Here is a 15,639-nt window from a genome sequence, read left to right on the forward strand (position 1 = left end):
TATAGGAACGTTAACTTAGAACTGTCAGATTTCCTCATATAGATATTTCCTCATAGATTTCATCAATGCTGCCTATTCAATCAATGGTCAAGGTCTAGAGAATTTAATGAATTTAAGAAGTTGGAACGGTTAACACCCTATTGTTTATCGATAAAAGGCCTGACAAACTGAATTAAGTCAATGGTTTTAATTGATTGTCAATGAATGATTAAAATAAAAAGAAACTTTACAAGGAGTATAATATGCTGCACTTATGTTGAAGGGATAAATAATCTATCAGATTTATCTGAATTAATTTTGTTTTTCGGTAATTCTTCATAATTTATTATATTTTTAATATGTGAATGTTTCCTATTTTAGTTATAATAATGTGAAATATTTCTTCTATGTTTAGTTTTGAAGCATCTAAATTTGAAAATTTACTTTGTGAAAATACTTGAGGACTGAAAATTTTGTGAATTGAAGAACTACAAGACTTAACCTATTTCGGACTATGTGTTATCTAAATTTGGGAGAGAAATAGCATAAGGTTACCTTATTTTTCCTTTCCCTATCATTTTGATAATGTACTTATTTTGAAAATGAATAAAATAAATATTATCAGTTATTGGTGTTGAATATAATTTTTCTTCAATTATTTCCTAATTATATGTCTGTCTATTTTCCTTAACCTGACATTAAAATAAATATAAAAATAAAATAAATATTTTCAGTTATTGGTGTTGAATATAATTTTTCTTCAATTATTTCCTAATTATATGTCTGTCTATTTTCCTTAACCTGAAATTGATTGACTTTACATCGATAAAGAGATCACTTATATCCATAACATAGATACAGTAATCAGAAAAGAGATGTAATTACTTCACCCTCAAAAAATTTTCCATTTTTAATTGGGTTCCATGACTAGAGTTTCAATGCTCCGCACATTGTGGGCGTGTCTTTTCTCGACCAATGGCAAACTTCAACGTTGATAGGCGTTACTAACTACCAATCATACGGCTCAGTTCTCAATAATATATTGCCTCTCGATTAACAAGAAGTTTACGATATTGATAATAGTATAACTAACAATCGATGAACAGCGACTATAATGTGGTCGTCGTTATAATGGCAGTATTTGATTAACATTGGTGTTGCTATCCTTGTCTATCATTCGACAAAGCAGACAGTGCTATCCTTTTCTAGCTCCGCAAAGTTGCTAGATCGTTTCTCAACAATGTAGAAATATGTCTGATTAACAAACTATTTAATCTCAATTATGAAAATCTGTTACTTAATCATTGAAAAATATATTTTCTTGAGGAATGAAATAATTAGATAATAAATGAAATAATAGATTATTTTAAACAAGAACGAACAGTCTGATATTACATCAGACACACCGGTATCAGCTGTTAGCTATTTATCTTATTTTTTTTATTTATTTATTTATAATTTTTATAAAGTAGCACTGATTGGGAGAGAAAAACTTAGGATACTCCTTGTACTATTTCTCTCCTAAATTTAGATAACATTTTAAATGTCCGAAATAGGGTTATGGTTTCACATTCCTAAAAATTCCTAAATTACCAGCTATGCTGGTACTTTACTTATATCCATCATATTTTATAGAACTGCATCACGGAGGCAATATATATATACTCCTGCAGTATATGACACGTCGGTAGCTATAACTATCAGCTATAGAAGGCAGTGAATCGGCAACGCTGGTCTACCATCTTCCTCCACTGCCATTGGAACGAGGACTCTACTACTAGTAGTTCTGTGAACAGTAGACCTCACACAGTTTTCTCATCCACAATTATCTGATGTCACCTGTTCTGGTTGATTCAGTTGAATCACAATTCACATAATTTACTCTTAAAAACTGTAATTTGTTTTCTTCAAGATCCAAAACTCACTTATGTAGTCAGACACGGCCAGACATCTGTGTAATGCATGCAATGAATAATCCACTTGTCAGCTGATTGATTATGAATAATTCTATAGTCTGATTGATACTATCTTCAAAGTAGATGATATTATATAGTGATAAGAAAACAAAGATATTGTCAAATTTCACTAAATTAGTGAAATTTGACAGTATCTTTGTTTTCTTATTATGGAGAGATTTCACAACTTCACCATCAATTATACTAATTTTAATATATATAGTGATATCAGAGTATGGAGGAATTCCTTTTCTTTTCATATTATCCTTAAAATGCAAAATTTCAAAAACCTTGTGTATACATCGACGCGCAGTTGAAAAAGGAATATTCCTGCCAAATCTCATCGAATTCTATCAACGCGTTTGGCCGTAATCGCGTTACATACAGACAGACAAAAGCAAATCGAGTTGAAACATAGACCGGTCAATAATACACCTGTCAGGGTATTTCACATCCCGTGCAACAAATCCTCCCACGAGCTAAACGGGGGTGAAAATCATTATAGTTGAAGAAAATGTTAACAAACACACACCAGCTATTAAACGCGAGTAATAAAGTTGCTTGAATTTTATGGTGTTTGCTTACTTTGTTATTTGTTAGGGCAACGTGCATATTCCATAGTTCACTTCAAACTGGCAGCGTTTTTCATAGATAACGTCAATGTTCCCCAGCCAACCAATATGCTGACATAGCTAACTATAGTTGCTCGGCAATTACTTACAGGCTAGTTAATAGCACCTTATAAAACTTGAAATTGGGCTTCAGAATTGCACGTAAGACTTAAATATTATATTTTTCAAGTCGAAGCAATAATTACTGGCACGTTAGAATAGAATAGAATAGAATAGAATAGAATAGAATAGAATAGAATAGAATAGAATGAATAGAATAGAATAGAATAGATAGAATAGAATAGAATAGAATAGAAGAGAATAGAATAGAATAGAATAGAATAGAATAGAATGAATAGAATAGAATAGAATAGAATAGAATAGAATAGAATAGAATAGAATAGAATAGATAGAATAGAATAGAATAGAATAGAATAGAATAGAATAGAATAGAATAGAATGAATAGAATAGAATAGAATAGAATAGAATAGAATAGAATAGAATAGAATAGAATAGAATAGAATAGAATAGAATAGAATAGAATAGAATAGAATAGTTTATCATTCTCTGATACTTCAATAATTTTTCATTCTTCTCTGAAAACTGAATATCATAGAATTACAGAGTACTGAAATATCCTTGATCTTCGAAACATATCATTTCAGAAACCAAAAATATCAATGATCCTAAAAATGGGTCATTAAAGATACAGGAAGAATTGAGGATCAAAATAAGAAAGATGACAAATCATACCTGTATGCCTAAAACTAGTAGTTCTGTGAACAGTAGACCTTACGCAGTATTCTCATCCACAAGTACCTGATTGAAACTATAGACCTTATATGGAAATACAGCAATAGACTGGCTTCTCCACACATCTGTGTCATCACTTGTCAGCTGATTTATGATGAATAATTCTATAGTCTGATATTGGCGTATGAAGGAGGCTCCTTTTTTCTTTTATATTATCCTTGAAATGCCAAATTTCCAAAAACCTTGTATATACGTCGACGCGCAATTAAAAAAGGAACATACCTGTCAAATTTCATGAGAATCTATTACCGCGTTTCGCCGTAAATGCGCAACATATAAACATTTAAACATTCGAACATTTAAAAATTCGAACATTTAAACATTCAAACATTTAAACATTCAAACATTTGAACATTAAGAGAAACGCCAAACCGTCGACTTGAATCTTAGACCTCACTTCGCTCGGTCAATAATCATACACCAATATTGAAAATAATGTAAATTACATGTTTTATGATCGAGTATTTTTATAAAGTTTGAAGAGGGTACTAGTTATTATTTCTATGATAAGTGAACAACATGTTTTCAACGTATTTTGATAACATAGAAACATCCAAACGAAAACAACAAAGTACATTAAAACAAAAAGGATGAAGATCGAATAAAAATACGAGCCTTCGAAAAAAGAGTAGCTTCTAAGCGAAATTTCAAAGATTGAATCCCAGAAGAAAGCTTGGAACAACCTACTGACAATGAAGAAGGAAGATGAATGTGGTTGAAAATTCGAAGACAAATAGTATATTCAATGAAATATAGAATATACCGACAACAATTAATCGTTATTTTGATGAACAAGAGAGTAAAACATATACATTTTAAAAAACATATAAAAATTTAACTATTATCTAATTAAACATATAGAAATTTATCAAACAAGACAAGAATATCAACAAAACTATAGAAGTTGATGAGCAACAAGTATATGCAACATACTACTAGAAGTTAAAGTGTAACTGTAGTTGAAAATGAGTATACAACACAAACAACTAGAAGAATACACACGAGAAGAACATTGAAACAACATAGATAATAAAGAGCATCAAGTATAAATTATAAGTAGAGACAACAAGAAGAAATACGTCATAAAACAAAAAGGAGACAATATGAAAAAGATATACAATAATACAAAAGATTCAACTAGAAGTTAAAGTGTAACCGTAGTTGAAAAAGAGTATAGAACACAAACAACTAGAAGAATACACACGACAAGAACATTAAAACAACAAAGATATTGAAGAGCATCAAGTATATTATAAGTAGAGACGACAAGAAGAATACATCATACAACAAAAAGAAGACAATATGAAGAAGATATACAATAATACAAAACATACAACTAGAAGTTTAAGTGTAACTGTAGTTGAAAAAGAGTATACAACACAAAGAACTAGAAGAATACACACGACAAGAACATTAAAAAAACATAGATATTGATGAGCATCAAATATATTATAAGTAGAGACAACAAGAATAGATACGCCGTAGAACAACAAGAAGACAATATGTAGAAGATAGACAATAATATAGATGAAGATCCAGAAGTCGAAAATATAGAAAACTAAGAATGTTATAACAACAACAATGAACAAGAGTAGATGAAATAAATATAGATTCAAAATCATTGCGACTGTTAAGGTGCGTACAGATATTCACGCCGCGAACATAAGCAATTCACTTTTAATCAGCTGATTATATCTGTATTTTTACATAAACGGTAAGATACAGTTATAAAAAGCTTGGCATCAGCTGATTAAAAGTGAATTGCTCATGTTCGCGGCGCGTAAATCTGTACGTACCTTTAGACAACAAAACAAAAGAAAAAACTTAGCCATCACCATGAAGAGAAAATAGACAAGAGCAAGATACTGATACATGAATATCAATACATTAGAAATGATAGGAGTGGAGGGTGAGAATTGAGTATGAAGAATAAATAGATCTGGAAGAAATCTGGAAATTTCTTGAAATAAAAATCGTACCTTCAACTCTCCTCAACTGTTGATCGGCTTTTATATTATAGCTATCGCTCGTCTGGTTAGTGCCTGTCGAAGTGGATGATCGTTTCGTTAGATTTTCGCCTGTGAAAAATGAAATAACGAAAATAAACCAAGCGATAATGATTTTTGCAAACAAAGAAGTAAAATGAAAACAAAAAAGAGATTGGAAATCATTTTGAAATAGAATAGAATGACTTTTATTTGTTGATATGGCAAAGTCAGATAATGCTTGATTGTTCTACGTAATGCATATTATTCTGAATCAGAGTGGGATCCAAATATGAGCTGAAATTAGATTGGGCTCATGCATAAATAATGAGATGTATTGGCCGGAAAATAATGAGTGCCGAAAAAGCTGATTAATAAAACACTGCGGCATTATTATTCATCAGTTAAGCCGTTGTTCCAGATTCATATTATATTACTGCACTACTTTCAGCAAAACCATTTTTGTTCTAAACAATAATTTTTCAATTGATTTATTCTTATCAAATTCAATAAAATAAATTACTCAAAACAATGATTTAAGTAATCACTATTAAAAATGGGTTCATGAAATTTTAAAGTACTTCAATCAGGGACAGGGAGTACACAAAATTGTTTATTTCATCTAGTAAATGACTGCATGTCAATGATTAAATGTCTCAGTGCCGGTTGCACAAAAGCCGGTTGAATTTTACCGTGATTAATTCCACGAGAACCAATCATAGAAGCCATCTTATCAAATGGCTTTTCCTGATTGGTTCACGTGAAATTAATTATGGTTAAAATATAACAACACCGGATGAATTTTAATCGTGATTGATTCCAGGAGAGCCAATCATAGAAGCCGTCTTATCAAATGGCTTTTCCTGATTGGTTCTCGTGGAATTAATCACGGTTAAAATTTAACCGGCTTTTGAGCAACAAAATAGTGAGTTTCCACCAATTTCTAGAATGGTTTACTCGAAACATTCCAAATCTCAGCATTTTAAAATTGACATAATCTTGAACAATTGAACTCAACCGATCTTTTGGGCATAGAACTGCAAAAAATCTCAACAATTGAGAAAATAGCTATTTCTATCTATTTCTATATCTATCTGTCTCTCACTCACTCCCTCTCTAAATCTCTCATTCTCTCTCTATCTATCCTCAACCCCTCTCTCTCAGTCTGTCTCTATCTCTCTCGCTCTCTCTGTCTCTTACTCTCTTTCTCTCTCACTCTCTCTCTCAAGCACATTCTCTCCTTCTTTCCATACCATATAGCACAACTTGACAATCGATTTCTTAATCAAGCATCCATTTTTCTGTTAGTGTGAGCAAAAACCGTTCAAAACATAAACTTGACAGTTTTGCCCAGCTTGGCCTATCTGCAAAATAAACTTTTTACAGTTACTGCACGCCCTTAATAAAAACTTTCATTGTCACATCTCTTCATCCTTTGTTTCTACGCAATCTCCGTCCTTTTCTATTTCTTCTACTACCAATTTCCCCTCTTTTTCTTTCCTCTTGCCCATCCATCGTCCTTTGTTTCTACGCAATCTCTATCCTTTTCTATTTCTTCTACTACCAATTTTCCCTCTTTATCCACCAACTTTCCCTTTCATCGTCACATTTTTAGGTCCTTTGTTTCAACACAATTTCTATCCTCTTCTAATCACTCATATCCCCTCTTTTTCTTCCCACTTTCCCTCTCTTTCTGATCCTCTTCTCGCCCTGTGACGTCATCAAATACGCTATGCTGCATCCCCTCTTCCTCACCACTGTTTCCAATCAATTACTGCTCTCCCACCACCCTTTACTTTCTCTCTCTTTCTTCACTCTTCCACTATCTCCTTAATATCTCTCACTTTATCAATATCCTTTTATATTAAGCGAGTAATTTCTGTATTTATATATCTGGTTATTTTTATAACTGGTTATTTCTATATCTGGCTATTTTTATATCTGGTTATTTATGTTTAACGGATCTCGAAAACGGCTCTAACGATTTTCACGAAATTTGGAACATAGTAGGTTTATGATATAAAGATTCGATTGCTCTAGGTCTCATCCTTGAGGAAACTCGCTGAATGACATTGAATGGATAATTCATCCTTGGCTGAAACAGCTGTGGATAGTAAAAAAGTGAGTATGTGAAGAATCAAAATATCGCATCCCCGAAATTCATAAGATGACGTATAGCCAGCTGTGAAATATAAACACGATTATTTTAGAGAATTGTGTTCTGTTTATCAATAAATAAAAATAACGAGCGAAGCTCGGTGCCCCGATATTTTATATCAAGCTCTAGTAATTGAAACAAAATAAAAGTTATCAAGGTTCGTGTCGGGATAACTAACTAGTAATAAAAATCTAGAGTTTAGTAAATCAATAGTAGAAGGTGAATGGAAACAACTTGACATCGTCAAAACCACTCATTTATTGAAAAAATTGATAAAATAGTAGTTTTGGTTGTTACACTATTATCAATATCTAGTGAACTGAAAACTTAAACATTGAGCAGCAGACTATATAGAGTGGCTGAAGCCCTATGATTGGAGATTAGCTGTTGACCAATGAAGGTTGAGCTCTGTTGTCATTGGTTGAGAAATCATAGGCTCTACCAATGACAGTAGAGCTCAACATCTCGTACGGGATATGAATTACATGTATGAAGCATAATCACTTCTAAACTAACAAACTGATTGATTTGAAATTTTGCATAAAGATTTTAAAGACATGGGGATGGTTATAAGTTATAATTATTATTACTTTCCTTGTCCTATTACCATAGGTAAGGAAAGTATTGCTTTCCGAAAAAAATTAAGGTACCCCAATTTCTAAATTTCTATACGTTTCAAGGTCTCCTGAGTCCGAAAAAGTGGTTTTTGGGTATTGGTCTGTATGTGTGTGTGTGTGTGTGTGTGTGTGTGTGTGTGTGTGTGTGTGTGTGTGTGTGTGTGTGGTGTGTGTGTGTGTGTGGTGTGTGTGTGTGTGTGTGTGTGTGTGTTGTGTGTGTGTGTGTGTGTGTGTGTGTGTGTGTGTGTGTGTGTGTGTGTGTGTGTGTGTGTGTGTGTGTGTATGAGTGTATGTGCGTCTGTGTACACGATATCTCATCTCCCAATTAACGGAATGACTTGAAATTTGGAACTTGAGGTCCTTACGGTATAAGTATCCGACACGAACAATTTCGATCTGATGCTATTCAAAATGGCGGCTAAAATGACGAAAATGTTGTCAAAAACAGGGTTTTTTGCAATTTTCTCGAAAACGGCTCCAACGATTTTGATCAAATTCATACCTAAAATAGTCATCGATAAGCTCTATCAACTGCCACAAGTCCCATATCTGTAAAAATTTCAGGAGCTTCGCCCCATCAATGCAGATAGATTCCTAATTATCAGGCTTCAGATACAATTGAAACGAAAAAAAATCAAGTGGAGTAGATTGAGCATGAAGATCTCTACAATTAATGTTCAGTAACATTTTCACCTAAAATTAAAAATAAGCTTTAAATTCGAGAAAATGTGATTATTCAATGGCAAATTATTGTTGATTCTATTAAATCATTCACTATGAAGAGATAGCAGACCTTATGTGTGTCTCCAGCGTTATTGCCCTGTCACCAGCTGGCTCAAATCTTTGAATAGTAGACTTGAGATGCGCGGGAACACTAGCGTCAGGTGATCAATTTTCATAACGGCAAGGAAAGATGTGTGAGTGCGCCACACCAGATTTTTATTATAAGCATACGGTATTGCTTTCAATGGTCGGGAGACTCAAGGGTAGGTCCACCTCGTCTTATCTAGTATGAATTTTTATTTTAATGATTGGATCGAATTTATTTGAATTGCTAGACATTACCTACGCAAGAGAAAAAAACCTATCAAATAATTTGTTCGCAGAAGTACATTATTGGCTCAGTTGTAAAAACACGAGGTTCTGAAAGCGATCGACCCCAGTTCGAATCCAGTGAGAATCTCTATTTTCTGTTACAAACGTCAAGGAAGATTCTTTGTGATTTGTAATTTCTACCCATTGCGTAGTACTTGTTCCACCTGCTCGTTAATTCGAAACATAAAATTGACATTTTTGTTACAACTGCTTTTGTCGATAATTGGCTAGAAGCATCAAGTGGACAGTGATAAACTAGAGACCCCCCGGGTTGAAGAACTCGCTCATGAACTGTTGTATTGATCTCTGGAGATCCGCAACTTGGAATTATCATAGAGGGTTGGTGAGAATTATTATGGAAACAGCTAAATATAACTTTTAAAAGTATGATATTACAGTAGTAGGTTCCATGGGAATCCTATTCCAATTCAAAATATACTTTTTGTCGCTTCAAAACTTTTGAAATAGCATGAAAATAATTCCAGCTGACTGATAAATGATGGAGAAAATAAAATTTTTTCTTATGCACTTTCAATGTTATTTTCATATCCTGAAAAAGGACGAAGGAGTGAGTCAATTTTGTTGTTCATCGAACTTCACCTGTAAAAATGTTCGAAGAATTCGTGTTCAAAATTTGAAGCTGATTGATCAGTTCTCTCTAAAGTTCTTGTCGAACATACAAACAGAAAGAACATACAAACGACTTTGGGCTCTAGTAAGTCAAAAGTGAGAACTTCGCTAACGCTCGTTCAATAATTATTATCTAACGAAGATCCAAAGTTGAATGCTGTAAACGACCCCGAAAACTTCTGCTACTGTAAATATTGACAACAAGGTTACCAGCTAGATAGAAATTCGATGAGAATGAGCATTTAGATAACCGCGTTTTCTCATCAATCTCCATCTGTAGGATAGTTGAATCGTTGATACCAAAAACCGTTGATGGAATTAGTTGACTAGACGGCCACATGCCACTTCCATCTGTAGGACAGTTGAATCGTTGATACCAAAAACCGTTGATGAAACTAGTTGACTAGACGCCCACATCCCACATGCCACATCTAGCCTAGACTAATAAATGAGATGCACATATTTGAGGAGAGAATAATAGGCAAATGTGACGAAGGAGAAAACAAGCGTACCAAGATGAATGTGTTCCACTTTCTGACTCTCTAGATGGATGGTTGAGATAATATTAATAATATTGCTTGCTCCATAACAACGAGAGTGTAAATGGATGCGTCTGCCGACACAGTCTGTGAGATGAGCAGATTGACTGTGGACTGTCTCTTGACAGTCTGTGAGGAGAGGAGATTGTCTGCGGACTGTCTCTTGACAGTCTGTGAGGTGAGTAGATGGTCTGTGAACAGTCTTTGAGTAGTCTGTGAGGTGAGTAGACTGTCTGTGGACTGTTTGCCGACAGTCTATTAATAAGCAGATGGTCTGTGGACTGTCTGCCGACAGTCTGTGAGGAGGAAAGATTGTCTGTGACGTGAGGAGATTGTCTGTGGACTATCTGCGGACAGTCTGTGAGATGAGCAGACTGTCTGTGGACTGTCTGCCGACAGTCCGTTAATGAGCAGATTATCTGTGAGCAGACTGTCTGTGGACTGTCTGCCGACGGTCTGTGAGGTGAGTAGATGGTCTGTGAACTGTCTGCCGACGGTCTGTGAGGTGAGTAGATGGTCTGTGAACTGTCGTTGAATAGTCTGTGAGGTGAGCAGACTGTATGTGGCTGTCTGCCGACAGTCTGTGAGGTGAAAAGATTGTCTGTGAGGTGAGCAAACTGTCTGTGGACTGTCTGCCGACAGTCTGTAAGGTGAGAAGATTGTCTGTGGTTGGAAAATACTGGAATTGAAATGGAGGAGTAGAATGGGATAAGGAATGGTAAAAGAAGACGTAAAAGAGAGAATAATAAAACTACTAGGCAGAAGTGTGGGAGGTGAAAGGAGAGAGATTATAAGAGAAAAGGTAATAGTGTAGGGGTATGCATGAAGATCTGTGAAAAGTAAACTGAACAGTTTAAGAAAAACTAAATCTGCAAAATAACAAAGCGAATATTGTGTTGGAATAGAGTAATCGAGTTGAATAAATAAAAGGAGAAGAAAATAACACAAGAAAAGAAAAAAATTGACCAGAAATTACAAGCAGAAGTACAAACAGTGATAAAAAAGAGTATAAATAATACGAATATACTAGTAGTTCTGTGAACAGTACACCTCACGCAGTATTCTCATCCACAAGTACCTGATTGAAACTATAGACCTTATGGGAATACAGCAATAGACTGGCTTCTCCACACATCTGTGTAATCACTTGTCAGCTGATTTATGATGAATAATTCTATAGTCTGATTTTTACTCTAATATTGGCGTATGAAGGAGGCTCCTTTTTCCTTTTATATTATCCTTGAAATGCAAAATTTCCAAAAACCCTGTGTATACGACGACGCGCAATTAAAAAAGGAACATACCTATCAAATTTCATGAAAATCGATTACCGCGTTTCGCTGTAACTGTAAATGCGCAACATATAAACATATAAACATTCAAACATTTCAACACTAAGAGAAATGCCAAACCGTCAACTTGAATCTTAGACCTCACTTCGCTCGGTCAAAAATGAGAATAAAGTACGAATATACTAGTGATATGGATACGTTAATAAAATGACTTTGAAGTTTGAAGATATATTCAGAGTAGAGACCCGTCAATAGATGAATAATGAGGGTACGCTGAATTACTATAATAATTGACCGAACGTAGTGAGGTCTATGTTTCAAATCGATTTGTTTTTGTCTGTCTGAATGTAACGCGATTACGGCCAACGCGTTGATAGAATTCGATGAGATTTGGCAGGAATATTCATTTTTCAACTGCGCATCGATGTATCTAGACAATGCTTTTTGAAATTTTGCATTTTAGGGATATTATGAAAGGAAGAGTAATTGCTCCATACTCTGATATCACTTTATATATAATCTACTTTGAAGATAGGATCATTCAGACTATAGAATTATTCATAATCAATCAGCTGACAAGTGGATTATTCATTGCATGCATTACACAGATGTCTGACCGTGTCTATTTCTATAAGGTAGTTTCAATATTGTTTATGATGCGTGCCATGGCTTACTCTATCTATAGTAGGCTGTGCACGTGCCCATCAGTATCAATATTCTCACATTTGAGAAAAAAATTTAATAGTTGATTGAAAATAGAATAAACTATTAAATGAACTAGATAATGCTGAAGAAATTATAATATTATTCATTGAAAAAAAATGTCCTTCATTTAATCACATGGAAAGATTATCACGGAACTGGATAAAATTATGGGATACAAATTGAAACGTGAACTTAGTTTAGAACTGGTGACATCAGATACTTGTGGATGAGGTCTTCTGCGTGAGGTCTACTGTTCACAGAACTACTAGTTATTTATATTTAAGAGTAGCCCTGAAAAAAGACGAATTTACTAGTAATATTGATATGTTAATAACGTGGCTTTGAAATCTGAAGATAGATTCAGAGAAGAGACCGGTGAATAGATGAATAGAGAGGGTACGCTTAATTACTATACAAATAATTCATATTTTAATAGTGTGGAAATTTATAAAAACGGGAAGGGAGAGGATGAGAAAAATAAACTACTTTCTCATTCGTATCAAAGAATAGTTATTTGTATATCTAGAGTGAAAAGTACCGTTTTTTCTCCCTGAGGGAAAAGTTTGAAGCCCGAGGCGAAGCCGAGGGCAACAATTTTCCTGAGGGAGAAAAAACATTTTTCACTCGTGATGTACACAACATTTTTCCTCCGCCTACATTTTTATAAAAACTGCAAATAAAATAATTTTTAAAAACTTACATAACCAGTAAAATGTGTTAAAATATAACTTAAAAACTAAACAGCACTCTTGTAATCACACAGTTCACCGCCGACTGCGCTATCTGTCGGCAAAAGTTGAAACAACAATGGCCGCCGACACGACTACAACACTATGATGAAGTTCCCGTTTCAAATTTGATAAGTTGATGAGGAATATTCGTTGGTTGATATTTGGAATAGCATGGAATATAAAAAGAAATATTTATACATTTTAATAGTATACTGATAAGAAGTTTGTGATGATTTTAGCATGAAACATATATTTCATATATTGATCAAATGCCTGGTTGAGGTATTGAATTTAGTTGGTTTAATGACTACTCTATATGCTTCCTCATCTGAGCTTAGACCTTCTAACCTATTTCAAATGTAAGTTTTTAAAATAGAGATGCTTCCCATGTTATTTAAATGGAGTTACTTTTACGCTCTAGGGAGTTTTTCTGTTTTTTCCTACCGAGAGCGAGAAAGTGACACTTTAGTATTATGTTTCAGGGAGTAAAGTAGGCTCTTTAGACAGTAGTTGGAGGAAAAATAATATAATCTATCTCATCCTCTTCGTTATCATTTCTTGTCATATCTTATGTAACACCCTCTAACCTCTATCTTATCGTATTCTTATTCTCTTTGATAAAAGAATAAGACGATTGATGAGAAGAGAATAGAGGGGAGAATGAGGAGGAAGAGGTGGAGGAGGAGGAGGAGGGTGAGGAGGAGGAGGAAACGGAAAAGTAGGAGAAGAGATATGAGTATAAAGAGTTGAATAAAATAGAACACCTATAGAAGTAAACTACTGATAATTCAGTTGATAAAAATCTGCTCTCATGCGACTGTTTACAGTCTGTGAATTATCTGCGGAGAGTCTGCAGACTGTCTGTGCACATTCTGTGAACGTCTGCGAACAGTCTGTCGGCTCAAGTACTCTGTTTTGATTGATGGCTTGAAATTATATTAGCCTGTCAGTCTAAAGTAGGTAGCGATGGTTTAATGAAGACATTATTCTGTAAACTGATATCTGCCCTGATCATCTTGTCAAGACAGACCTCCCCTCCCCACTTCAGACCTGAATGATTGCTTTTTTACGAGAAATTAGTTCTCCTTATTGAATCAGTTCATTCACTGAGAAAAACGGATACCTTCCCATCTTCTCTCACCTTGCTGTATTCTGAATTGGACGAGTTTATTCACTGTGAGAGAAGAGTTTCATGAGCGCCCTAAATAGGGTGAAAAGATTTCAGTGCAAGCTGGATTGAAAAGATATAAAAATCTGGTGTGGCGCACTCACACAACTTTCCTTGCCGTTACGAAAATTGATTACCTGACGCTAGTGTTCCTGCGCATCTAAAGTCTACTAATTCAAAGATCTGAGCCAGCTGGTGTCAGGACAGTGGAAGATCGCACGAGAGTGAGAGAGAGGTTTAAGCTTTAATATCGACCTAGAAGAGTCCAGAATAAGTTTGACTGAATTTGAATTGCTTTAATCTAGTGTATAATTCATAAAATTTTCGAGTTTTATATTTTATAATTTTTTCAAGTCATTTATTCAATCATTCTTCTATTATCTCATAGATTATAGAGTGCATGATGATGACTCATTATGACCACTCTATCTGAACATGTAACTTTCAACTCATTTCATTTTTCATTCATAATTTCTTTATTCATAAATTTGTACAGAGTTACAATGAATAGTGTCGAAAATATATATCTTTGATTAGATACAATTAAAATAAAATACATAACAAATAAAACATCCACAGAATACAACAATACAAACATACAATACAATTCAACTCATAGGAGATAATCTCATTCATTCAAATATTCTTCGATATTATAAAGAGCTCTTCCAGTTAAATATCTCTTTAATTCCAATTTGAATTTATTGGGATTCGGCTCTTGTTGGATTCGCGTCGGTAGCTTGTTATAGAACTTGGCTCCTATTTATGTGGGCTTCTTCTTGTAGAACTCAAGTCTATGGCTTTACAAATGTAAAATTTATCTCTGTTTCTAGTGTTGTACCTGGACATGATTATGTCCCAACGTCAAAATATTATGCTATTATAATATAACGTCATCATATTTCCTGAAGAATTGAGAACCAAGTGGGAACATGTATTGAACATGATGATATTTGATTGAAATGCAGGAATGTATTGAAATATTGATGTTATGTTCAGTATTTACCTATTTCAAAGTTAGTACCTAGTCAAAAGAAGAAGTCCTGGATGTGACTTATTTATAGTTTTATCTAATAACTTGAATCATTATAATAATTGAGAGGATTTTCACTTGCTGTTTTGGACTAGATTACAACAAAAATACCGTCAATGCATGTAAATGTTAATTTTTTTGACAAAGATAAATATCTGCATCGAATTTATCAAATTATTTTTAGCTTTAACTTTTTGTTTTTGAGTAATAAACAGTTTGATTTTGATTTGATTTGAGCTTTAATACTAAATCAAACGATTATTTTATATAGTACAGTCAATAAAGACTGGAAAACAAAAACAGTAAGGTTTTTGTGTAACAAATTAG

General features: G+C 33.9%; 1 protein-coding gene across 3 annotated transcripts in view; it reads right to left on the minus strand.

Annotated features, from left to right (window-relative positions):
• Positions 1 to 15,639, minus strand: part of LOC111051782 (calcium uniporter protein, mitochondrial) — a 394,346-nt gene that overhangs the window by 55,985 nt on the left and 322,722 nt on the right. For 2 of the 3 annotated variants that reach the window (XM_039437434.1, XM_039437435.1), the window contains exon 3: positions 5,339 to 5,437. The exons of the other annotated variant lie outside the window; for it this stretch is intronic. Coding sequence is in view for 1 of the 2 variants with exons in the window: in XM_039437435.1 (XP_039293369.1) it covers positions 5,339 to 5,437 (99 nt within the window). In the remaining variant the exon portion in view is untranslated. The remainder of the gene's footprint in view (positions 1 to 5,338; positions 5,438 to 15,639) is intronic. 3 annotated transcript variants of the gene reach the window in all.

The sequence above is a fragment of the Nilaparvata lugens genome, chromosome 11, assembly GCF_014356525.2.
Source record: "Nilaparvata lugens isolate BPH chromosome 11, ASM1435652v1, whole genome shotgun sequence".
In the NCBI taxonomy this organism is placed as follows: domain Eukaryota; kingdom Metazoa; phylum Arthropoda; class Insecta; order Hemiptera; family Delphacidae; genus Nilaparvata; species Nilaparvata lugens.